The following is a 27,927-nucleotide window of genomic DNA, read 5'->3' as shown; positions in this document are numbered from 1 at the left end:
TATTTTGAATTGTAATAAAAAAAACTATTAGTTTATTCTACTGTACTTACTTCTTTTACACTATATGAGAAACTGAATAAAAAGGGTCTCTCCGCTTTTAATTTTCACTGAACTTTCCTTAGAATAACTTAGATATCTGCTCCTTCTATATTTTATATTATTTTGGGTTGCGAATAACCAGTATTTACGGATAGAAATTAATAGACTGCATTCTTTGTTAAAAACAGTCCATTTTTAGCAATTTCAATAAGAGTAATTTTTTGAATTACGCTAACGGAGATATTTAGCGATATGCTGTTGGCAGCATTGGGTAACGAATAACCTTCTCTTCTAAATCACATGTTCTTGAATTGTTGATATTTCAGTTGGTTTTCTCGATATTGTTATTTGAATGTAACTGTTTAAGTGTTCGATTCTTGAAATGTGCGGTTTTCCCGAACGACGATGAAATTTTTTAAAACATTTTGCGTGAAACAGAAAACTTTCACTAACACGTTTCAGTTTTTGAAACAAGCTGCAAAGCCAAATGTCTCGAAAACGGTTCGAGATAGCTACTTTCATATACTATACCTTTTTTTGTGTAAAAAAAGTTGGAAAATAAGAATTTGATACCAAACAAGAGATATCTTAAAGTACAAAAAAGTTATGTAGTTTTCAACACATTCAATCTACTGCAGCTAGCGCCCTCTATGAACTTTAACCAAAATGTGAATAGATTTCAATTCCTCTACCCAAAGAACTCCAAACCCCAAAATTTTGTGAGGATATTTACATTTGTTAAGGAATAAATGAAAAAAAACCTTAAATAATATTTTACATTTAACATCCTGTATCTCTTTAACTATCAACTTTTGGACTAAGGTAAGTTCCGCTAAATCGAAAAATTTTTGCTTGGGGAATCTACCCATAAATTTTGGCTCATTACCTCTGGACCACCCTGTATAACTATATCACACGCGTGCGTCGTATATTTCATTTTGCAGTCAAGGCTAAAAAATAAAAAAAAATCCAGGGTGCAAATTTGAAAATGAAAAAATAAGAGATTTCAATGTATTGTTATGAAATCTACCATGAAAAAAAATCAGTGCAAAGATCTTCGGGATCGTCCAGACTAATAATTAGTTAATTTGTTTATAAGGCCATAACTTGTAAATTATTCAACTTGTCGATTCCAGATTTCGTGTGAGTTATTAGAAAGTGATAAGGAATAAGAGGATGCGATGCCAAAACGTTCTGGTAATAATAACGCAGTTTATAAATGTTTAATTCAAAAGTCATAAATAAAATTCTTCTGTTTATATCTTTTGATTTAATCAATATTTTTTGACGCTCAAGGCTAGTTTTGTAGGTCTTTTGAAGATGAAAAAAAGTACTTTACTGTTTTCTCGTGGAAAAGAACCGAAAAAAGTTATAAGCGAAATACGTGAATTTACGTAAAAATTATACAATTAACCACCCTGTAAACAATCTTCCCTCCATTTTATTGTCTGTGGAAACTAATATGTTATTGTACATAATATTTAGCATCTACAGTGATAAATTCAACTTGCCGAAACAAAAAGTCCCGAAATGGTAATTTCCCAGCTCTTTTTCCTGGCCTATATAATTGTTCATAACAGTTTTTAGATAAAACTGTCTGAGCAAATCTTCTATCAACGTAGCATTATTTCCGGAAGCTTCAATAACATTTTAGTAGGAATGGTAGCCAAAGGAATGGTCAGACTGGACAGAAACTCTCTGGGAAGGAAATTAATTTCCATTTAATGTCAAACGTNACATATTAAACATTATATTGCATCTTATGACAAATATTCAATTTTAAGTTTGTAATTCAGAAAATAGTATATTTTAGTGTCATATTAAATAAAACTACAAAATAATTTAAATATATTTATTGTCCTCTAAATAATATTAATTTATTTAATATTTGCCTTTTCGTAGATTTTATCGAATTAAATAATTTGACTTCATGATTTATTCGTAAATCGATATACTTTTCACATTCAGCCCTTACAAATTCTATTAAATGATTACAATTGTTAGGCACATTATCAAATTGATGTTCATGCAAATTTTCAAATATGTTCACATTCAGAAAGTTTTTTAGAACATGATACACAATTTTATTTTTCTGTAGCCTAGGTGTTCTGCTTTCATCATTATTAAAAAATTTTATTAATTTTTCTGTTTCTTGACATATTATTGCGACATCTCGAGATGGATACGTCAAACATCCAGGATTTTTTATAAAAAATTAATTGACTGTACGAATACTGTGTATTCGACAATAAAATATTTACACAGTCTTCACATTTTATTTTTTTTGTCACAAAAAACTCTGATTTTTCTAATCACATTTTGCCAACTCTCCTATTCCAGGGTGCTGAACATGAATCTGAAATTAGTTTTGTGTGCGATTTTTTCAAGTGAAAAAAAATATTGGTAAAATTTCATAAAAATTTGAGACTCACACAGTAAATAATTACTAAAAATATTTTACAATAATTCATTCATTATTTTATAATAACAATATCACGTTAATCACTACAATATGTGGGCGAACAAAATTATAAAGCTAACCCTGGAAACTTGTGACGTCAACCGAAAAATGGCGTACATATTTACCTTTTATATATATTCCTTTTCTTTACTTACCTACCTAAAGAAGGAAACTTTTCGCCTCTCTTCACCAACTCGATCACTTCTATTTATACAATGTTTTACAGTACACTTGCATGATAAAACGTCTAATTATCGAAATCACAGCGATGCGTACACGTTAAATGCTAGGACACGACTGAGCGCTGGGCTCCAAATCAGGCTCCTAAGTGTTTTCACCAAAGTCGCTCTATAAGTCAGTTTAGGTGGTCTATGGTGGAAACTAATATATTATTGTACATAATATTTAGCATCTATAGTGATAAATTCAGCTTGCCGAAACAAAAAGTCCCGAAATGGTAATTTCCCAGCTCTTTTTCCTGGCCTATATAATTGTTCATATACTTGTCTACAGATTTTAGATAAAACTGTCTGAGCAAATCTTCTATCAACGTAGCATTATTTCCGGAAGCTTCAATAACATTTTAGTAGGAATGGTAGCCAAAGGAATGGTCAGACTGGACAGAAACTCTCTGGGAAGGAAATTAATTTCCATTTAATGTCAAACGTGACACAGTGACAGTGTAATATTTGTAATTCGTGTGTGTAAGTCGTGCGCTCAAGTGACGTCACCACATGCGCGTAGGCATACCATACTATTTTCACACCCCGATTCCGGGTAACTACATGCATATCTTTTTGACACGAAAATCGTGTTCAAGCATTATACCAGCGGATTATCCGTTATGGGTTAGATTTTGTAAATAACTGTTGCAACAAAATGCGTAAAACCCCAGATTTAGGTACACCTAAAGAGATAATTACAGATGTAACTGCGTTTAAACGAAATAAACACATCTATACATCTTTGTATACATCTTTTTGGATAAATTGTTTTTATAAATAAGTAACTCTGAACTATTATTTAAACAATTATTTTTGTTTCATTACATTATTAACATATTGGGAACATTTTTCCCGGTAAATTTCAAATTTTTAAAAGGAAATGTCTCGTTTTAATAAAACTTAAATTAAAGTTAAATTTCTGCATTCATTAATATGCTCGCCAACTTTTGGTGAGTTGCGACAATAGGCTTCGTCAAAGTTGTCGCCTGTGGAGTGGCAGGCTTCATTCAACTGTTCACTTCATCTGAAAACTTGTATAGGGTGATCTAATAAATGGATTAAATTCAAAAATCAGGTTATGCAGATCTCGCGTCTAATTTCACTTGTGAACGCATTGCATCCTTCTCGACGACTACACTTCTCATATCTCCGAAATGAACCACGCGCTGATCGTCTAATCGTCGCGTCTCGCTTTCGAGCAACTGCTAATGCTGACAGATTGTTTTACGTCACATTCGTCAAGGATCCGTTTTTGTGATCCTAATCCAATTTCCCCAGGAAAAAATGATTGATGATTTTTTTGCGAGACCTAGTAGCCTAATAGAATGTTGGATAAGATTCCGAAGTCATTATTGCCACATTAGTTTAAAAAAAATTGTTACACTCTTTGTATCAGCAAATGAGTCTAGGATTGTATACAGGGTGAAGAGGAAAAAGTTTTTTGTGAGCTTATGAGAAAATGTCAGTATTTTAAAAATTCCTTCTTGCATTAAAATTTAAAAAAGTGTTACTTCCTTTATTGTATTCACGGGAAGAGTTGAAGAGAGGGAAAAATTTATTTATTTTTTATTTTATGGAAAAAAATACAGTTTTGTTAAAAAAATTTACTAGCACTCAAATGCACAAAAATGCAGTTTTAAGTTGACCGTACTTGATTTTATCCTTAGACCTCAATAATACGTTATGCCACTCCAAAAACATAAAAATAACCTGCTGTTTCAACATTTAATAATATTGTCGAAAAGTTGAAATTTGACAATTTGTAACTCATCCTGTTCGATTAAAAAATGATTCGAAGGAGTCGCGCGTGCATCGAAAATGGTGGTGACATTTTGAGCGTATGTTGTAGTTTTTTTGTACTTGTGCGTTTAAAAATTATTTTGCTTTTTGGTAAGTACCTAAAATTATTTTTAATATGAATTATGGGTCGGTTGGTTGGTTATTGGTGTTTTTAATATGTATTATGGGTCGGTCGATACCCGCACGGACGGTTTAAGGCGTCAGTACTTAAATCGTGTGCTAATTCTGCCCGGGTTCGATTCCTACGGCCGGTAGACCGTAGATTAGCTATGCTTGTACGGAGGATTGGCACCCTCTGTGCAGGTATGGTAGGGTGGTATAATGTGAGAGATTGACACCGGCTGGCATTTGACCTAATTAATGAGGTTTTCCAGGTTTCCCTCATTCCTGCACTGAATGGTGGTTAGGGCCTGCCAACATAAGTCGTTCCTGAGCGCAAATGTGGCCTGCTTAGTAATAATAATATGCCGCCTCCTCTCCCGCACAGGTCTCCGACTTCTGGGCTAATTCTCGTGGTTAGAATGAGGGGTAGAGATATTAGTATTATTTGAACGACGAATCTTTGAGTAAAACAAATTTTTTAAATTCATAATTCGATTAAAAGTTAAGTTCCTGTTTTAAGAGATTCATAATTACTAAAATTCGATCTAAAATTTAAGGGCAACAGTATCTTCGTACTACAAAATCGATAGTTGTTTACATTTTTTCCTTAGGACAAGTCTACCGCGTACACACGTGGTGTGCATCATCAGTTTAAGCGATGTTGTCACGTTGTGATGAAACTCCCCAATATTAATACTCGCTGTATTTTGAAAACTGTTAATCTTACGCCCCTGTAATGTACAACTTTTTTGTTCATTTATGCTTACTCTATCTCATGCTGAAGTAATCGCAGTCAAACTCCTTACACCCTGTACTTGAAATTAATTTTTAATCAAACACAGTCCCCAAAATATTAAATTTCGACTCAATCGATATATTGCTGACACATATGTTTAAGACGATCTGGAGACATCTTGTACATTTATGTACACAATCTGAATGTTTGAATAAGAATTACATTTTTCCCCTAAAATGAAAAATAGATTCCCTCTTTTCATCTCCATCCGTGGACACAATGTATACAGATTGTTCAATTCTCTGGAAAATTTAAAAGTGGATCCAAACAAAATACACCAATCTTTTGAAATATCAAAGGATCACTAAGAGATACTGTTAGTCATTCCAAAAAGGTTGCAGATATTCTGACGTTTCAAATGTTCTGGTAAAATAAAATAATTACCTTATTTCATATCGCTCAAGTAGCTTAGAAATATTTACGATTCTTTTGATTTCATGAAAAACTAATGAAAATCCATTGAATTTAGATCTGGACTTCTAGAAGATCATAAATTTTACTGAATTTTTCTGTATCGTTATTGCATCAAAGATGTATTTCTTTCAAAGCTTAGTATTACAAACTGACTTGAATATATGGCCAAAAAAAATCAAAAACCATTAACGCATTAAACTGCAAAAACAGTAAATATAAAAAATTTTAATGTTTGTATTTTCTCTTTCTCGAGATCTACCTGATAAGTTGGTGGAATTTTCGACAATATTCTTTGCATTGTCAGAACTACACCCAAATAGTTCTCCAAAATTATAATAGGTATAGTTTTTCCGAAGTCAATTAAAGAACCTATAATTTCAAGGTGTGTACCAGGCTCGGTCGCTAAGCAGCAACTCGGCATTGAAATATTTGAAAAACTTATTCCCATATTTATTTAGCCATAACCATATACAGGGTGTCTCATAATTAGCTGCCAACCCTGAACAGGCCGATTCTATCATCAAAACTCAGTAAAAAAGTTCATATGAACATGGGTCCGGAAATGCTTCCTAAGGGCACAGGGACCCATTGAAGAGGGAGGAATAGAAATAATTTTTTTGCAATATCTCTCAATCGCGTTGTGATAAATGAATGAAATTTGGTATACACAGCTAAATTTTGATGAGCAATTTGATGGACTAATCCATTTATTTCCACAAGGTCCATTGGGGTGGGTACGGGGGAGCCCTTGGTACTTTGCGTGTGTAACTTTTTCATCTTTGACTTTTTAACAAATTGGACAGCAAATTCCGTTTTCCCGAACTGTTTTACGTTAAAAAGGTACTCTTGTTTCAAATCGTTATCTTTAACGGTTTCTGAGAAAATCGCTCTTGAATTAATCCCAATTTTCCTTTCCTCTCATTTCCATTTAAAGGATTAATTTTTATTTAATTTAATTTTTTATTATTATTTTTTTATTAAAATTAGATTAAATTTAAACAAAAATTTTTTTTTGTTTAAATTACTATGAAATTGACCAAACTGGGAAAATCGGCCTGATCAGGGTTGGCAGCTAATTATGAGACACCCTGTATAGGTCAGGTCGAACTCAACGTGCAGGTGGTAGAAATATATACGACCAGTTGAAGAATGCGAGCGCGGCCAAAGAAAACGAGCACAGTTTTATTGGGCTTCTGGGCAATAAATCACAGCAGGCGACAAGTGGTTCATAAATTGCCCAGCAGTGCAGTGCTGCAGTGCGGAATTTGTTGTGAATCAGGCAATTTTAATTTATTATAGGCACCTTCTATGAATCATTCATATTACAATTGCGAAAGGGAGAAATGGAACAAAAACAAAATTTACCACCAATATAATAAAATTGTTTGAGGACATAAAAAATTAAAATATGTTGTTTGTCAAATGAACATATAATAGAAATTTTCTACACATTATATACAAATTATTATAATTTTTTACCTTTAGCATAAAATATTTTTTTAAGGATGGCTATGAAACTCATTAAATTTTATTACCAGACGTTTTTTGCAACTGACTTCGGAAGGACCTTACGTTTTATTTTTTTTTTCAGTATTACTATTTTGTCAGTCTCGACAGCTTGCCTTTATCAATATTTTTTTATAATCCATTTCTTCAATTATTAATGGCATATATTTTATAATCGTTGCTTAAGCGAAAATGGAAAAATAATTGTTATCACAGATAATACAATTTATTAAGAAAAATATATTACCCGGCAACCCATTTTCGTACAGAAGTCAGCTCCATTTGTACGAATATTATTTAAAGAAAATAAAATAGGCAATCGGTTTCCCACCGAACTGATTTTGCTGAAGCCATAAAATATATTTCGGGTATAATTCAGCTGCAGGCTGCAGCCAAAGCTTCATTCGAGTTTTGGTCCTGGTCCAACTTATTTCACGTAGTTGGCTTTGCGCTGCCACATTTTGTCTGTCAACTCTCATTCCAAATCGTTTATTGCCAGCACTTGTCACATTAAGTTAAATTGTTTCCTGTAATTTAATCCACGGCCTTCCTCGATGTGCATTTGTACAGGTGGATTGTTTTTCTCTTTTCCACAGATAGTTTCTAAAGAATTTATAATTATTTCTTACAAAGAATTCACAGCCACACAAAAAGAAAGTTGGGTATACTTTTTATGCGACATATATTTTTCGTAGTAATTTGGCCTCCTGAACACGAATCTGGGGTCAGAATTGGCCCATCACGTCACAATTTTTTCCTAACCTCAAAAAACTTGTGAAAAATAGTGAAAATTGATGAAAATTTACTGGGAAAATTTGGAAAAAAATTTATTTCCACATCAAATAGTACATTTTTATGTAAAAGACTCTGCTGAATTCAAATCCACTGTCAGAATTGAGCTAGAACGTGTGGTTTTTTTTCTAACCTCAAAAAACCGAGCAGGAATCGCTATTTTCAAATTCTGAGCGGATTTTGACCAGATTTTGTATAAAGGGGTTTTTTGGGTCGCTGATTACGAATATGAATTCACATTGTAAAAATTCAAGATGGCTGATCCAATATGGCGGGTGTACTTTTTTGAAATCCACCGATTTCAGTAAAATTTGGCATCATAAGGATTGCTGGTTGATCTCACCTTCATTAATCACACATCTGGAGCCAGATTTTCATAAATCAAGGTAAAATTTGTAGGCAGAGTCATAATTTTAGGCCGAGTAGGCGGCATTTTTTCGGCAAAGTCACATTTTTAGATTGAAGGCATAAGCAGATGCAGTGATGTGCTGTGTGGCAGTAATGTGTCCTTTTCCTTGAACTTTAAAATTATTAAGAAATAAAAGCATCTAAATGCCATAGGAAAACTGCATAGTAGTTAAAAAAATCTGATTGGAAAACCATAAGCCCATGCACGACTAAATAAATGAAAGAATAAAGTAGAAACTTTTTTGTCTTGTCCCATGGAAACAAGCACATCACACTACACATCATTACATGTGTAGAGTCCTTAAGTCATTTTTTTAAGCGAAGTCACATTTTTAGACGGAGTGGAATCTTTTACCTTGATTTATGAAAATCTGGCTCCAGATGTGTGATTAATGAAGGTGAGATCAACCAGCAATCCTTATGATGCCAAATTTTACTGAAATCGGTGGATTTCAAAAAAGTACACCCGCCATATTGGATCAGCCATCTTGAATTTTTACAATGTGAATTCATATTCGTAATCAGCGACCCAAAAAACCCCTTTATACAAAATCTGGTCAAAATCCGCTCAGAATTTGAAAATAGCGATTCCTGCTCGGTTTTTTGAGGTTAGAAAAAAAACCACACGTTCTAGCTCAATTCTGACAGTGGATTTGAATTCAGCAGAGTCTTTTACATAAAAATGTACTATTTGATGTGGAAATAATTTTTTTCCAAATTTTCCCATTAAATTTTCATCAATTTTCACTACTTTTCACAAGTTTTTTGAGGTTAGGAAAAAATTGTGACGTGATGGGCCAATTCTGACCCCAGATTCGTGTTCAGGAAGATAAATTACTACGAAAAATATATGTCGCATAAAAAGTATACCCAACTTTTTTTTGTGTGTGGCTGTAGTTACTGCTATTATATAGAGTGTTCCCAAGCAATATGTTTTGAAGAAAGCTAGTTGCAGACCCTTGACTTACTGGAAAATCTTTCTGTTATTGTAATACTTTCTATCAAAAAGCCTTACTTTAAGAAAATCGTTACGGAACTTTTTTAATAGTTGTATCCACCTTTTATTCAATTAAATTCCGTCCTCCGAATATCAACTTCGCCATTCAAATAAATTCTTATTTACTTAAAAGTCGCTTATCAAACTTCAAGTCTCTACAAAGGCTCATGTATAATTTCCAGAGATTCAATTTGTTTACTTTTCATTTGAGCAGTGCATTTGCCTAATGAATTTTATTGTGGAGCGATTGCTTTTTGACAATCTTAATGAAAAGAACCTCTTTGAAACTTTACTCTGCCTTCCGTTCCTTGTGTTTCGTCGAAAGGCGTCCCTTTTTGTGCACGAGATACAAATTTAAGACCCGCAGTGGCGGCCAAATGGTTGAGAAACTTCAGTTGAATCGTATAATGCGGAAAAAAGTTCTTATAAAAAAGATGTTGGATTGAACAAATCAGTGGTGTGTCAATCGTCGCCCTTTTTAATTGATTTCTATCTATCTCTCTTTTTTCAGTAAAAAATGTTGCCAAATAAGAAGGATTTCTAAATGTGATCTAATTTTACTTTAAACATTTTATAAAAAACAATAATAAGTACGATATTACAGTGTGTTAATGAACAATGAATGTGTGAATGTGTGAATCAAATATTATTGCTACATGTCCGTTATGTCAATATGAGGTAAATACACGGATCTGTGTTGAGTAAAATGTAATTTTAAAACCTAACTTACCTCAACATTGCAAGGAGCCACCTTTTGAGAACTGCTGAGTACCCACCATTTGCTTGCACACAAGCTTCAGCGCGACGTATCAAATTCGCTCGCACACATTGCAACATTGCCACGTCCTCTCGAGTCGTGTTACAAGCTTTGGCAATACGATGTCGTAGTTGGTCGATGTCACGAACTTTCGACCACATATTTTGCCGAACATTTAGTGGCACAGTTCCAATAACTCCGGCAAGCTATTTTGCAAAAAATCTAGATATTAAGCACCGTTTAGGCATCTAGGCAATTCAAAAGGGTCATCAGGGTCCCAAAGTACATAAGTTTTATTATTATCCAAGTTAAACACAACCCGCTTTTGATCACTCATTGTATCAGAGGAAATGCTAAAAAATCATCAACAACCCTACTACTAATGATAGATCCGTACATAAATAATACTTCTAGTCAGTCGGCACGAACGGTTATCAACCTCTACGGCGCAGACGTCAGCCGCTGTGACGTAGCCTGCTCCAGTCGCCATCTTGAATTATGGAGCAGAATCGGCACAGCTAATGTCATATTAAAGTGTCATTAACGATACCGGCCCACATGTTCACTGAAAACTGTTGCTGAAAGGGACCCCGACGTATTTCGTGTGGATTTTCGATAGTCCAGTGGAAATTGAGGATATCTTGCATGTTCCTGAAGCAACCATTCGCAAAAACCTCGACGTAGTGGAAAATCCTCAGGATTTTCAGGTATTTCAGCAGTTCCAAAACAGTTTTAAACACATTTTTAATTTTCTTTTTTCTCTAGGTATGATCTTAAACTTCCGATACAAGTTTGTGACATCAGTTAATTCAGTTTTTACTCCTTTTTCACCCCTTTAAATTTTTGGCATAAGTTCATTAACACCTTGTATATATTTCCTTTTATAACAAAGAGACTTTTTACAATTTTCAATAAATATAATTTTTTTGTGATCAATATTCAACCGTTGTGATTAAACCTATACATTGCCTCATTGTGTAGTAAGGAAACGTTTCTTAAAAGTTTTACATAAAATATCAAGTTAAAAATGTTTGATAGCGATTACAGTGATGCAAATTAACTTCAGGATACCCCTCTAGATGTTTCAGAGACGACACTTTAAAACCATCAATTTTAAAACCTGAAAAATCACGAAAAATGTGTTTCTGATTGCTGAAGATGGTAAATTGATTGACTTTGAGACAACCTTGAGCAGGACCTTCGAGCTTGAATCCAAGGTCACTATGTGGTGGTTCCTGATAACCCAAATATCTTTTAGACAGGTCTTTTCTTGATATTTCACTATTCTGACGAGATACCAACCTGAGAAGGACTTGACCTTCATATGATCTTGAAAATGAAAAAATTACTCGACCATGTCTCTGTACGTTAAATTTCTCGCCGTTTTAAATCAAACGCCAGAAATTCTATTACTAGGTATCAAAAAACAAGAGTTGACCTTGAACTTTGAACATGACCTTAAAAAATAAATCAGCCACGTATCTGAACGCAGAAGTTTTCGCCTTTTCAGACTCCTGGGACGAAAATTATACTATCGTCAAAAAAGAAGAGTTGACTTTCAAATAACTTTTGACTTCGTCAAATAAGCACTGTACTCAGACTTAGTGATCCCACAACCGTGTGGGTATGTGCGCTATTACACATTGACTTTTTTTGCCTTGGGGCTGGTAATTATACATAAAAAAGCAAAATATGACTTGTCTGAATATAATTAATACATGATGTATTGAAATAGTTTAATACTGCAACCATTTAAAGAAATATCTTGTATTCTTGCTATCCTATTTTCACCCTTGACAAAGACTAATCACGCAAAATACAAGGGAAGCTGCCTGATGAAGTAAATTGAAACACCCCCCTCGTCCGTCTTTGTGAACGCCACTGCTAGAGCAAAGATAAATACGATAGAAAATCTACAAATTTCTCATGTTCCCGTATTTTAAAGAGACAGCTCCCGAATCAGAATACAGTGCCCGAAAAATTTACAATATCCCTTTCACGTTTATTCCCTATAAACAGGACTGGCTTCCGGGCAAATTGTTTCGCACAATCTGTTTTGCACATATTAAGCCGAATCCTTTGCCTTAGGGCAGTTTACATAATGAATTCCGAATTTCTGGGTTAACGGGAGGAAATATTAATGAATTCCCTGATTTAGCGACACAATATTAAAAGTATAAATTTTCATTTATTATATGGTGAGCCCAAAAATGGGATCATAAAGATACATATCATGTTTGTTTTTAAAATTCTATTGTAAAAACTGATTTTTTAAACCTTTTTTTTAGTAATTTTCATACCCCGCCGCTGGACAAGTTAGTGTGATCTCAAACAACTGCTTGCTTAGTCGGCCATTCCGGTTTCGACGAATTAAAATTGCAGATTTTTTTTTACCCGTTTATCATCCAGTTATATCACACCAGATGTGACGTCAACTAGCATTAGCGGCTTTTTAGAGGCGGCTATGTGGAATTTTCGCTGAACACCTGTGGTTAACCTCCGTTGCGTTCGGAACAGGATCGGATTCTGCTTAAATTTAAACTGTTCACGATTTAATTTTATTACTCTTTTATTTGCTTTCCATTAATTTAATATGTCTAGCACCAATTGGTTGATGAAGAGACTGAATAAGAAAAAAGAGTAGAAACATTGAAATAATTTTTTTGTTAAAAGAATTTTATAAAAATATTTCATCAAAATATTAGTTAGTTTTATTTACATTTAGTACCACTATTATTATACTTAGTAGATATTTAAGAAATCGTGTAAAAAAATGCTTGGCGCTTTGTCCACATTGATATAAAAAATATGGTGATTTTAAAATGACACGTCGCTAAACCAGACAAAAGTAATCTGTTTCATTAAATTATTTTCCGGTTGTTTTAAAAGGTAACAACTGGCAACGCTGATAATACACTAATATAACTTACCACGCTAATTCCGAGCAACCCGGTTGCTAATACTACAACAACAAACTAATAATAACTTGACTATTTATTTGTTTAAAAAAAGATCACAATCGTATTCAGAGGAACACGTAGATATATTACCTTTAAAAAACTGAACCCCACTTAAAGATACACCCTGTAGAGAATGATGTATGTAAAAGTAACGGTAAAGAAGTGAATTTTTTTTAAGGGAACACATGTTTAAATTTGCCATACAATTCAGCGCCTTGTGTGGAAATTTATTTCTCTATTAACAGATCTGCTTTACTATGCCCATTAATAGACCATCCTGTATACAACCATTATTCCTTACAATTTATAATTAGCTTACTGACACGAAAGGCAATTCTTTGGATGACACAGCGTTATTTCTACTTCTCGTGAGTGCTTCATCAAGCATCCAGGGCAAAGACCATCGATTGCCATCCAAAGATTGCATCAGCAGTCACTCATGTTTTGTTACAGCCACACGTGCTGAAATTCACTTTTATTTTCGAGGGATGAATGGGGCAATAATTGGCATATTAGGAGGCTGCCGAAATGCGGAGGAGTTGTAATTATGAACTCGTTCTATTCATTGCCATCCTCTGTTTATTGTAACCCTCTGGGTAATTATTACATTTTGTTTCTGTGAAAGGTTACCGAAATTGTAAGGGTTGTATCAAAAATTTCATGTGGAAGTCAAGGAAATGGGTAAATTTTCTTTATATACGAGTTTACGAAACTAGAGATTATATTTTTAATGGGGATACTCTTGATAAAACTAACCGACTGCTAAAAATTGACCCTGGTAAAAGCTCCCACCATAGAGTACTTCGACAAAGTCTCGACGATTTTATATGTTTTATTCGTTCCGAAAAATGAGAAAGGGACACATTTTTTTGTAAAATTCTTGGATGTTTTTTAAAACACGCTAATCGCTAAATATTATTAAATCAGTTCATATTGTTTTTGTGGTTTCTCTATGTATTAAAGGTGCAAAGGGAACTTCTGGATAACTGGATTTTTTTATTCCAACTTTTAAGAACAAAAAAGCGACCTCAACTGCAGCAGCTTATTTATGCATTTATTTAAAAGAGGATTGTAATTTGTGCAAAAAATTTAGGAAAAGACTATAGACTAGTCATTCTTCATCTGAGAAATGTAAAATGGTAAAGCCAGATACTAATTATTTATTGAAAAACTACCCAAATAGAAGAGTCCCATTTTACTCGTTTTTTTTTTCTAAAAGATAGAAAACTGGAACAAATCAAACTATGGTGATGTAAAATTCAGTGATGCCGTCAGAATTTAAATAAAAAAATTGCTGTCCAATTTATTTTTTTTTATGAAAGTAATACAGAAGGTTTTATTAACTGAAAATAACTAAAATGAGTTGTATTCACTGAAGCGCTGTTCTAAATAAGTACCTATTATATTAATTATGATATGGCTTAGTAATCTTTGCGACAGCCTAATAATGGTTATTGAACATTTTTTACCAGCGTCATCAAATTTCAATGCTGCTAAAAATACTCATTTTTATATGGGCACTGTTGCTTTATTTAAATAAAGAATGGAAAATAATAACAATATTTATTTATCCAGGTAACATTATCCTTATAACATTTTCTAAATTAACGCACAATATTTATATTACTTTTTGTAAACATTGATAAACAACATATAATTAAAATAAATAGGATAAACGACATACTAAGATTAATGATAACATTCATATTCGAGCTACATTACTGTCAATAAAATCTTCAAAACTATGAAAGGCATTTTTTATTAAGTATTTTTTTATCTTTTATTTAAAATTATTTTCATTAAAATTTTGAATTTGGTAAGGTATTATGTTAAAAAATTTGGTGGCCTAATAATTAGTACCGACCCGCGTTTTATTAAGTCTTAGAAATTTATTACATAAGGATGTGCTCTTTCGGGTATTATAAGAGTGAGTCTCACTTCTGATTCCAGAGTTATTTATGTGTTTTTTGAAATAAATAAGACAATATATGCACAGGGTACAGTTAGAATGTTCAATTTAGAAAACTGCTCTCTACAGTCATCTCTAAATCCAAGGTCAGATATGATTCTAATAATTTTTCTCTGAAGAGTAAAAACTTTTTTCATAGAGGGAGCATGACCCCATTCTAAAATAGCATATGCTATGATGGAATGGATATAGCCATGATAAACTATCAGCAAGCTTGTTATTGAGACTCTTCGTTTGAGACTCCGGAGTAAATAAGTATGTTTTGATATCTTGGAGCAAACATAATTAACATGTTGATCCCATGTCAGTTTAGGGTCAAGATGAACTCCCAAGAATTTTACACGTGCTGGAATATCCCAGTTCTCCATATTTCGGAGACTAAAAATCATAGTTTCGGTCTTCGAAGTATTCAAACTGAGTTGATTACTAGTAAACCAGTTTTCTACCGATGCATGTTGGTCATAAGTTGATGTCATTAACTGTTCAAAGTTTAAGTTGGTTCTAGTTATATTGGTATCATCAGCAAAGAGTATACTTTTAGTATCATAAGGTAAACAATTAGGAAAATCATTAATATATATCAAAAACAGTAACGGACCCAATATGGAACCTTGTGGAACTCCATGTTTAATATTTTTTATGGATGATTTCACATTATTATATACAACATATTGTAATCTATTACTCAAATATGATCTTAATAAATCCGAACTGTACCATGAAAAACCATAATTATGTAGCTTATGTATAAGAATTTCGTGTGATATACAATGGGAAGCTTTCGTCAGATCTAAAAATTGACTAGCAACGTATTTCCCTTCTTCAAAACTATTGTTTATTGTGGATGTTAGACAAGGCTAGTGTCGTCGATAGGTTACTTCGAAAACCGAATTGTTGAGGATTGAAAAGTCCCTGAGTCTCAAAATAATTAGTTATTTGTATTTTTATGATAGTTTCAAATATTTTAGCTAGATGAGGTATTACAGAGATAGGTCTGAAATTAGAGGGATTATTAATATCATTATTTTTATAAATATGAACAACCTTAGAAATTTTTAAACATTGGGGGAAAATATTTTTACGTATACAATAATTAATCAAATCAGTGCAAAGTATTAATATTGGGTCGATTATTGATTTTAAAATTTTTGTTGAAATATTATATACATCCAAACAAGGTTTTCTCTCAAAACTCTTAACAATAGCAATGACTTCCCAAGGGGACACTTCAAAAAAGGAAAAACTATTCACTGGACGGAGTAATTGGAGACAGCTATTTAAATCCTTGTTATTAACGAGTAAATTGCTTATAACATTGTTAGCAACATTTATAAAATAGTTATTAAGCTGCTCGGGTGTCAAGTTACTTAAATTATTTGAGTAACTCATTTTAATATTATTAACTAAGTTCCAAATTGCTTTTTGGGAATTTGTATGCGTTTTTATAAAATTATCGTTAGCCATTTTCTTAAATAATTTAAGATTAGATTTATTATAATCTGATGGATTTCTTTTACAAATTTCTGTAAGAAACTGTAGTTGGTACCTCATTTGTCGAAGAGTAGCATTAAACCACATTATTATACCGGAATGCGATGAACGCACTAAACGATGTCGAGGCGGTACAAGACCAGTAAACGAAAAATTTTCGTAATTTCTTGATTCGAACCCGTTCGCTTCTTATTTTCATTGGAATTTCTTCTCTAACCTTCAGTTACCCTATTGGAATGTCAGTCGTCATTTCTTTCGTCTACATTCAATGATTACTGCAACCTTGTTGATCAAATAGATTTTATCATCACATTCTTGTAAAAAATTTCTTGGATTTGAAACCCTCAGACTTTCTCTTTAAAAATACAACTGAATATATGCATAACTAATGTATGTGATATATCTTCCTGATATAATCGGATGCACCATAGAATAGCAGGCCCAAAGCAACGAGGGCTTGTGTAGTTTTAATAGGTCTTCACAATTTGCTGAAAGAACCTTCTCGTTGTAGACATTCTTTAATCATACATCATTAATCCAAGTTTCTTCGTAAGAAGTAAAGCAGTAACACTTCCCTCAGCTATTTCAATATCTGATTTAATGCTATCGGAGTCTGAATCGACTATTTTATCAATAGTATGGTAATAATCCTCGCTATATTTTCGCATCGAGCACTAGAATTAGTTTATTTAATTATGAAAGGTGAAAATAACGCTTTGCTTTTTGAATCTTACAGTAATTGTTATTAAATTAAAACATACTTAGCGACAAAGATAAAATATTGAACGATATGGGTACTTTTGATTATAACGAGCGTTCAAATAAAAACGTGGTCAAGTTGGTTCTGAAAATTTGGACGTAGGGCGTAGCGTATAGCAAATGAACTTAAACGTCATCTGTCAAAGCGCTATATCGCCGCTATCAATTTGAATATTTTCGTTTTAAAAAGCGTTTAAAATGGTGTTTTCTCAAGAACAAAAAGTGTTTATCATAGAGTCCTACTTTAGAAATGGACGCAAGATTGATGGAATATGGAAGTATTCTATTGAGGAATGTTTCATAGAATTTCAAAATCAATTTCCCGGCGTTGTTGAGTACAAAATTTTTCAAAGTGCAGTTCAGCGTTGTGTTAATGTTTTTCGTGAAACGGGCAGTGTAACAAGAAAAGAAGGAAGCGGCCGACCTAAAAAGCGGACTGAAGAATTAAAAGAAAATGTCCAACAAATAATGGAAAATGCGCCAAGAACTTCTGTACGTGTTTTATCACAAATGGTGGGAGTATCAGTCGGTACCTGCCACACAGTGTTAAAAAAAGATTTGCGTTTGTTCTCCTATCGTTTAACTTGTCAGCAAGAACTTCATGAAGTTGATTTTCCGCGACGGGCTGTATTTTGTGAATGGTTTTTAAACAACTACGGTGAACTTCATAATATCACCTTTTTTTCTGATGAAGCCTGGTTTCATTTAAGTGGTTACGTAAACTCACAGAATATGAGAATGTGGTCTTCTGAAAAACCAGATAACTTTTTTGTCGAGGGCCCTCTACACGCTCAAAAAATTGGAGTTTGGTGTGCTCTCAATCGAAGGAGGATTTATGGACCTATTTTTTTTAATGGTACTCTTACTGCGCAAAGGTATAGAGAAGAAATTATCGCTCCTTTTGTTAACCAGCTGGAAGAAAACGAAATTACAAACTTTTACTTTCAACAAGATGGCGCAAGGGCACATACGGCAGGCGAGACGATGAATATGTTGAGGGAAGTTTTCCAAAATCGACTAATAAGTCTCAATGCTGAACATGAATTTCCACCGAGGTCATGTGATATTACGCCGTGTGATTTCTTTTTGTGGCCTTACCTTAAAAACACTATTTTTGAACTGCCTATTCCTGATTTAAACCATCTGCAGGCTCGACTTATAGACAAGATTCGTGAAATTAACAATACCCCGAGCATCTTAGAAAATGTCTTTAATTCTTTGAGGAACAGGTGTGAAAAGTGCTTGGAACAAGGAGGGGGACACTTTCAGCAGCTGCTTTAATTTATTGTTATAACAAGGAGGGGGACACTTTCCGCAGCTCCTTTAATTGTTTGTTATTGTTATCACGATTATTCTTTAAAATAAAGTTATATAGTCATTAACGTTATTGAAACTGACAGCTGCTATACAGCTCGTTGAGAAATGAGGTTAAGTTGGTCGCTATAAGCCACTCCCTACGTCCAATGTGTCAGAGCCAACTGCGACCACGTTTTTATTTGAACGCTCGTTACATCATCAAAAATCCTTTCACTGCTCAGAATTAGGATCATCACCCCGTTCTGCGGAATCCAATTTCTATCGTTAAACATTCCATAATCAATCTTGACCGATTTTTGTGAAAATATGCACTCAAGCAACATTTGAGGACACGTGTTTCACTTGTGTTTCTAATCAAGCTGTTCCTGCCGAAATCCATGTTTCACGTTGCCGTTCACACTATGGTGAAGACAACCATTCCCAAGCAACAATCTCCAAGGAAAAACCCTCTTTCCAATAAAACGTACTATTTGTCTTTTCCCTTACGACCAAAGATGACAGGAGCGGCCCTCACTCCACCACAGAGACCACGTGGAAGCTGCGGAGACATCAATCCATCATCGTGACTCACACGCTCTGATTGACATGCACGTGTTGACTTCGCCGGTTAACGAATCGTCGTCGCGTCCCTAAGAACTCCACTACGCACTTGTTTGCGGCCAGTCCTCAAGGGGTCGGCGCTAACGAGAGTCCTTCAGGTCTACCCTCTCCGGCAGGCTGCTAACAAACCCACTCAGCCGTCGAGTGGCGACTTAATCATGAGAAATGCGAGGACGGGGACATATTATCTTTCTGTGATTGATGTGTTCTGAATAGTTTCGTTACGAGGGACGGCGACAAAGGATTGGTCTAATATCGAGGTCTGGATGTGGTGCCCCTGAAAATGTCATTGCCAAATTATAGAAATATCACAGCTGCAGAGACTACATAGTAGTAGTAGCTGGTAGTAGCTTTTTTGCCAAACTTGCGAATCATTTTACAAGAGAAAGTATGCAAATATTCTCTAATTTTGTCAACTTCATCGAAATAGTCATGACGAAATGTCATTAAACGATTTTGGTTATTTGCGCTAATAACACAAGCCCACAAAAAAAATATGTTTCAAGGATTAGACCCATGCCACCCCATGCTCCATCACAATCCAGTTTCAAAATTTGGTAAAACTCTACATTCTACCGACTTGAGTCACAAACTCAAATCTTAAATGTAAGCCGGAGACATCAACATAAGAAATAAATTCCTAACCCACAGACATTGCACACAATCCTATAAACCTAATGCCACAGGTATATTCTGGACATTCGAAGACAAAATCTATCCTGTAACCCTACAATTCTTGATGCATACCAGAACCCCTACTTCCCGAAATCCCAAAATCTGCTACAACTTTACATTTAGTGAGTTTTTCTTTAGAAAATTCCCTTCAGATAGTTGCGAATGATTGGAAAAGACTACACCTGCAAGTATATCGAATACAGTTGTGTTTAGTTGATCTTCTCTAGTAATTGCAGTTGGATGTGTTATATACGTTAAAAATAAATTTTCTATATTGCCGGTTCATATAGACGAAATGAGTTTCATAGAATTAGCTTTGGTGGTATCAAAGATATTGGCAGTATGTTGATAGTAAAGAGTCCAAAGCCAAAGACCAATAAACCTCGAAATTGTGGTTGAAACTTCTGGAAAATACGTCATTCGTCAAGAAATTTATAGATACCTCAGATTTCCCAATCCACAAGTGTAGGTATACGAAGTATAATTTTAGAAAATCATCTGCAACCGTGCTTGCAGATTGCTTGAAATTTTGAAAAGATATGTTGGTTTGAAGTTGTCAGTAATGAAAAATAAATTCTCTAGATTCTAGATAGTTCATTCGAAGATAGAAGAAAGGATGCACTTTTATAACCGAATCGATTTTTTCGATTCAATTTCAACTGCCTTCAGAGATTTCAGGTATACCATGATTGCAAACAGACTTATTTTGCAGGACCACAGAGAAACTTACTAAATGTGAAGTTGTGATATCAATCAGGACTGGCTTTGTCTTAATTTCCGAAATATGCTTGCAGTATTAGGTTTCAGGGGGGTTTTCTGGTATTCACCAGAAGCTAAAGGGTTGCTAGGGTTGATTCAGTCTTTGAATATTCAAAATATGCAATAAACTTTCCAGGGGAAATCCTACTGAATTCAGAGTTTTGGATGCTTTTTGTGCTTAAACTAATTTAATGCAATTAAAAAAAATACAGGATCATAGAACCCATACCAGATTCGGTTTCTTCAAACATTTCATAGAGCCATAGAATACACTAAATATAAATATCAACCAGAGCATACAATTTCCAGTTGTAGAATTTCTTCTGGAAAACAGGGCGATGTGTATCTTTAAATATCAAGGAGTCCAAGTATTGACAACTGCCACGGAAGGTTTCAGCCATGTTTTCAATTTATTTTAACTGAATTCTCGATATGTGATTGGCTCTAGTAATATGTAAACTAGCCCTTTCTAAAGTACCAACAAAATTAACAATATTTTTGAAATTTTCGCCCTAAGAAAAACACATTTTTACTGAATTTTCAGTTTCACTGAGAACAGCTCTCAAAATTCGAAAATAATTATGTATAGTCGAAATAAGACAAGTAAATTAGGGTCTTGCTTTTCCAGCGTTTCGATGTTATTTAAAATTTTCTTCAGGATGCATTGCATGCAGGCACAGGAATCTGTAATAAATCATCCCAATTTTATCCAATCATCCCGTATACAGCGTGTCCCACTAGTGCGGGAAAGTCCAATATCTATGTTAAAATGAGGAATATATGAATTTTTCTTTTTATCGTGTTGCCACGTTTCTCGAAATGTACAAATTAAAAATATATTCGCATTTTTTCATAGAAATGAGATTTCATGAAAAACTAATGAATTTTGGTATAGAAGAGGGTATAGCAAAGTTGTAGAGAATTAAATTCTGCATTTCATGGTATGAAATTGTACAGGGTGTTGCATTTAAAAAATTCGAGATTTTTCAATTTTTCAATTGGCAATTTTCACATGATATTTTGGTCACCCTGTATAATGCAGGCAAGTTTTTGGAGCATGATTCGGAAGAGTCATCCTTACTAAACATCTAATAAAGAACGGGCTTAGTAGCTATTAGTATAACCTGTCAGTATCAGAAAATGTAAGCAGCCAATATCGACTAGAAAAACCTTTCAAGCGAGATACGAGATATCTCAAAAACTGTGAATATTTGAATAGAACTATTCTACACAAAGTACCCTTTATGTTTAATGTAGAATCCGAAAAAAATATAAAAAATATGTGTTTCATTTAAAAAACCAAAGTTGGTGTCTGGCCAGGAAAAGTGGAACACCCTGTATAGTTGAATATATTTTTAATTTGTACATTCCGAGAAATGTGGCAACACAGTAAAAAGAAAAATCCATATATTCCTCAGTTTAACATAGATATTGGACTTTCCCGCACTAGTGGGACACGCTGTATATCACATAAATATTTATTATCGCCAGATAACACTGAAAACATGTTCGTGTGGTTGAAATTTTAGTAATCGAAAATGTGGAAGCTATAATAAAAACGATATATTTCCTTAGAGGTGAGCAAGATGAACGATGACAGCTAGTAAAGTGGAAATGCAGTCTGCAACCAACGGATGACAATTATATATGGTTGGCCATGTCTGGTGATGTCTACTTAGTGTTCGTGGTACATTTGTAATTTAGTTTAGTTTCTCACGTTGACAACTGGAAGATCTATCTTAGTACTTTATATCCTTCACATATTTTTGTAGACATCTATACATTCTCTGGTTTTTAAAACAATAAAAACAAATGTTTTTTCCAGTTTGTTAACTATTCATATGTGCAACATTTAAATTCTGCAGTTACATCCTTTTACAACGTGTTATACTAATAAGGATGTATATAATCGGAAATCACAGTCTTGACTAGGCCAACGTTTCGAATTTATTTAAAATCTTCCTCATGGCTTATAAATAATAACAAGGAGATAAGAATATAGACCTAGACATAATTTAAAAACATATACAAGTACTTTGAAAGTAATCATACTTTAGAATTATCTCTTTATTATTATTTATATCCCTGACCAAGATTTTAAACAAAGTCGTATCGTTGGCCTAGTCAGTCAGTAAATCAGGACCCTGATTTCCTTGCTCTATTCCAATTATATTCGAAGGGCAGGAAACATGTACGAAATTGTAAAATCTGCGTACTCTAAGATTATTGCGAATTTCTCATTCATAGTCGGAATAGTGCATCATTTTGATGAGTGGTTACGATACAGATTGCTAAATCGGATGCATATTGAATGCATGATTAAGCACAAGGTATTAGCTGCATTCATATTGGCAATTCAATCCCAGACTTTGGAACGATGAAGGATTGTACTATTGACCTGGAAATAAGCGGGGAATAGAAGATGTAGTCTAATAAATGGAATGTCTTATAAAGAGGTTTACGTATTTGAATAATGACATACTGATATAGTTGAATGATGGATTTATAATAGCCAATGAGATTTTGGCGAAACCAGAATATTATAACAATAAGTGGAAAGGAATATTTGACTTGGAAATTTAATAAAAAAGTAAGACTAACAGGAATGTATGCAGAAGATGAATTATCCTTTCCAGGAAGGAAGTCTAGGATGGCATGAAATCGTTTAGACACCTCGATAAGGTTAAGAAATCAACAAGATTTGATCCAAGCTTGGGTGTCATGATATGACGCCATAAAGGGCGCGAGCCCTATTTGCCAGTTGCATTATTAAGACGTTTGTGCAGGAATGAGTAAATGATTACACTTAAAAATGATATCAAGTAACAGAAACAATAAGTACAGTGGTCTTATTGAGCGAGAATCACAAATCAATCAGTGCTTGATTGCTAATTGGGTAATGCGGGTTCAGGAATCATCTCAGAAGATTGTAAGTCAAGGTGTCTGCCAAGAGGAAGAGGAGGCTGTAGTATATGTATTGGCTGAATGTGAAGTCACATCAAGGTTATTTTGTATATTGTTCGGACAGAAAACACCGGAAACGAAGCTAAGTGAACTCTTGCCAAAGCTCTGGAATATAATTTAAAGACTAAAGTTAGATGAGGAGCTCTGTAAGATCAAGAAGTCCTACAATAGACCTAAGGTCAGTAACAGTGGAAAATGATTTACTGATGATATTGCTTGAAACAACTATTGTACTACATATTTGTCAGTATGCCGTAAATGATACAACTGACGAATGATCCAACTATTTTCGATGCCTTAACTAGAGATATGGTAGCAGTACACTATGTCTATGAACGATCCCAGTTACTCAATGTCTAGACCTTCAATACGATCATAATGGCAGAGAGTGGCCCGCAAATTTGCAAGTCACAACAGATTATCATCAATTATCTGTCAAATAGCACATTGAAGGAATAGGTTCCGCTAAGTCCAGAACCACTACCGCGAATTACTATCTAAAATTTCAATTATCAAATATAACTAAGGTCAATTTTTGCATAAAATTTTCCTTTTAAATTTTTAAGTAAGCCATTTCAATGGGAAATTCAATTCTCTAAATAATTTTTCCTATGAACTATAGTGAAATTTGGCTTTGTTTTCGAGCTACAATTAAAAAACTGAAAGGATTACATTTTCACCCCTATCTCCAATTTCCACCCTCTAATTTAATAGCACTCCGCAGTTTTTTCATCTAAAATGACCTTTTGAACGATTCATGCAAGGAAATTGTTTGAACGTCATAATTCCTTTTAACTCTTTTTTTTTTTGGATATAATCAATAGTCTACAACAGTAGTTTCTGTCTTTACTACCAAAACACTACCTTGGAAGACAAAGACAAACAAAACGGACTGTTATACCAAAGTAAAGACAATGAAATGAGACGTAAACCGCTTATCCTTTTGGAACCATTCCTAAAGAAAAAGCATGATGTTTCTAATGACGAAAGCAATAATAAAGAAAATATCCTTAATCTCATATTAACGCAGTGCATCATCAATATGTTTGGTATGAAAATATATTGAAAATATGTAGATACAGACACATTTTGTACCAAACATATTGATGTTACACCTATCGCAGCTTACAGCATCGATCTTAATCTCAAAACATTTTTTTAACAGAGTTGTTCCTTTCAGGTACTGGTACGACAGGGAGTCCGCGCTAGAAGTGGACGAGCGCATCCAAAAGGGCCTCTTCCTCTTCGCCTGCACCAACTCCTGCATGAACCCCATCGTGTACGGGGTGTTCAACATCCGGGCACGCCGCAAAGGCACTAAGGTGAGACCTAGGGCGTACACATACCAAAACTCGCAGAGCACCATGACGGTGACACACCCCACCATAGACACCAAGCTGCCGCCTATAGAGCTTTCCCATAAGAGTGTGGAATGATTCTTCTGCCATCTGGCTTGCCTCAAATCGCACAAAAGGTCCCCGATGTGGCTCAATTACAAAATTATTCATGCGTTATTTCCTTGTTATCCAGTTTTGAATTTAGTAAATGCAAAATTAATTTCTGATGGAAAATATGCGAGTTTTAGCAGATTTTACAACTTCGTAATCCTCTTATCGGACTATTATGACGCTTTAATCTTTTTGCAGTTCTGGATGCGGAAAGTTTAAATTGTACGCCTGGCAGCTATAATGTCTAAAAATGCATTTAGAATTACGACTTGCATGCCTGCATAAAATTGATTCGTAGATTAAATTTCCTCAAGTGGAGAGGGCAAATTTAATAACACAGAGAAATTGTGACCAAAATGTAAATTTACACATCCTTTATTATCCGAGATATTGCAGTTGAGGTTTTCGAATACTTTTTGGTAATAAAGCTTTAAACGCGTTTTTCTTTAGGTTCTGCAGCTACAGACAAATTAATTTATTCTTCTGGTTTAATTAATTTGACAAATTAGAATGTGTTCCAGGTTTTATCAGTTAGTTTTACTCGAAAATCAGGCTTTTTTTCGAAAAACATAAGAGAGTAGTAATTTATAGCAAAATGAAAGACGAATCCGAAAATATCGTGGTTGTTACCATAAAGCAGTGGCGTACTATTTTATTTAGAAAAATATGCCACCGATGCCTTGTATTTCCGCCACTGGAGCATGTAAATTTTAGGAAAAGCCCTCAGATTTTGGACAATGTTTACATAAATACATGTGCCCAATTTAAAATGATTTCACTAGTTTTTAAATTATTTAAAAAAATTAACTTAAAAGAATGTGAGGTTTCATTTTTGGTCACCATTTGTAAATCAGCCTGTATAATAAACTGATTCTTTTTTCCGAGATTTAAACGGTATAACGGACTAATACCGTAAATTGTAAAAATAGATTTGCTTTTCCACCTAAACGAAGCAGTAATTTTCTAAAATATCTCCTAAGGGAATATCCCAAGACCCAACAAAATCCAAATAACTGCATATTGCATGCAATTTTTTCCGCAGTAGCGGCAAAGGTATTTGAAATGGAATCCCTTTTCTATTAGGGTTTAAGATTCCAATTTATATTTTTATTATTAGAAAAAAGAATAGGTAATTTATTGTTTTCCTTAAATTTACACTTCCGAGGAACGAGATATTTATATTTAAATTATTTGTGCAGAAATAATGCCTTTATCTAAATTCGACGCACAGCCTACTTGACAAATTTCAATAATTTAAGATTCCTTATTTTTCTTGTCAAGTATTTAATATTTAGTTGCAAAATTCTGTAATTTATCTTGTCATATATGAAACCAGAAATTATACAATATTGGAAGTAGGTAATATTGGTCGTTTTACTGAAAGACGGCAATTTTATACTTGAAAGGAAAATATCTAGTTTTATGGAATTTCAATATAAAGTTCAATAAAATCAATTCTTACCTATTTTACCTATATTTCATTGTAGTCAAATAAAATTTTACTGTTTTCTAAAGTAGAAAACTATGCTTTAAAACGTCTAGATACATCAATTTTATGAGTCGTTTTCCGTCATACATGAAGTAACGGAGCCTCATAACATAGAAGTTTATGTATTCCAATTTTAGTAATTTAAGATTCTGTTGTCTTCTTTCAACCAATATTAAGTTGCAGTACCTCATTGAGCAGAGGATTTAAGAAACTTTAGAGGTGAATGCATTGATCAAAGCTCAAAGGAAACAAAAAAAGCAAGATTAACATTTTTTTTCTAATAAGTTTCCTAAGGAAAAAAGATGTAAAGAAAATTGGGATCGCTGCTAATTAAAAAAAAATGTATGGATTATTACTTAGTAACAATTCCGCAAAGAGTAGCTTTTTCCGAATTTATATTTCTCCAAAGTGGCAAGGTACGATATACCTACCTAAATTAAAGGAAAATAACATTAAATAAATTCATAAAGATAAAATGCAGTAAATGACTTGATACATTTTTATAATAATATAAGACAAACAGTATAGAAAAGTCGATACAGCAGATTTAAATTAAGTCATTTATACTTAAAAATATATATACAATTTCTGTAAAGAACAAAAATATCTACATACGAAATGATCCAATTTTACAAAAATTTTTTTAATGTTTAAATGAGAAAATAAATTACTAAATTCGTTTTAATGCAAAACCCTTTGAAGCTTGAATGAATCTTTTTAGACCTCTGTACTGTGAGGAATAATTAAGCAAACAATATATACTTACCTGAGACAAATTAGACACTTTTATCTTATATAAAATGAGTTTGTTATTTAAAATAATTAAAATACTAAAAGAAACATTTTTCGGGGTGGAACTTTGAGCCGTTTCTCGGGTAATTGCCCTTGTTTTTAGAACATTACACTGAAACAAAATATAGTGTAAGAAGTATAATAAGTTTTAAGTACACTGAAAAAAAAATTCACTCAAATTCACTCAGTTTTACTCAACAATGCATCAATTTCTGTTCACATTCGATTAAGTGAAATTTTCACTCTATTAGTATGAATACAACTAAACTTTTATGAGTGAAGCTATTGCAATAGAAGTGAGTGAAATTTACTCAAATCCGAGTTTCTGCTAAGTATCAAGTGAGTGACCTTTGACTCTATTATAAGTATGTAAAACCAATTAAGAGTTGACTTTTTCTCCGACTTAAA

The 27,927-nt window shown here is 33.5% G+C and overlaps 1 protein-coding gene across 1 annotated transcript in view; it reads left to right on the top strand.

The window, feature by feature from the left end:
- The window catches only part of LOC108907133 (gonadotropin-releasing hormone II receptor), a 234,549-nt gene extending 208,710 nt beyond the window's left edge, over positions 1-25,839 (top strand). The window contains exon 8 of the mRNA XM_023454419.1: positions 24,971-25,839. Coding sequence (XP_023310187.1) covers positions 24,971-25,226 — 256 coding nt within the window. The 3' untranslated portion in view covers positions 25,227-25,839. The remainder of the gene's footprint in view (positions 1-24,970) is intronic.
- Positions 25,840-27,927: the final 2,088 nt, after the last annotated feature.

This window comes from Anoplophora glabripennis, unplaced genomic scaffold, assembly GCF_000390285.2.
Source record: "Anoplophora glabripennis isolate ALB-LARVAE unplaced genomic scaffold, Agla_2.0 scaffold310, whole genome shotgun sequence".
NCBI classification, from domain to species: domain Eukaryota; kingdom Metazoa; phylum Arthropoda; class Insecta; order Coleoptera; family Cerambycidae; genus Anoplophora; species Anoplophora glabripennis.
Note: the sequence above shows the minus strand (reverse complement) of the source record. Positions and strands in the feature narration are given on the sequence as shown.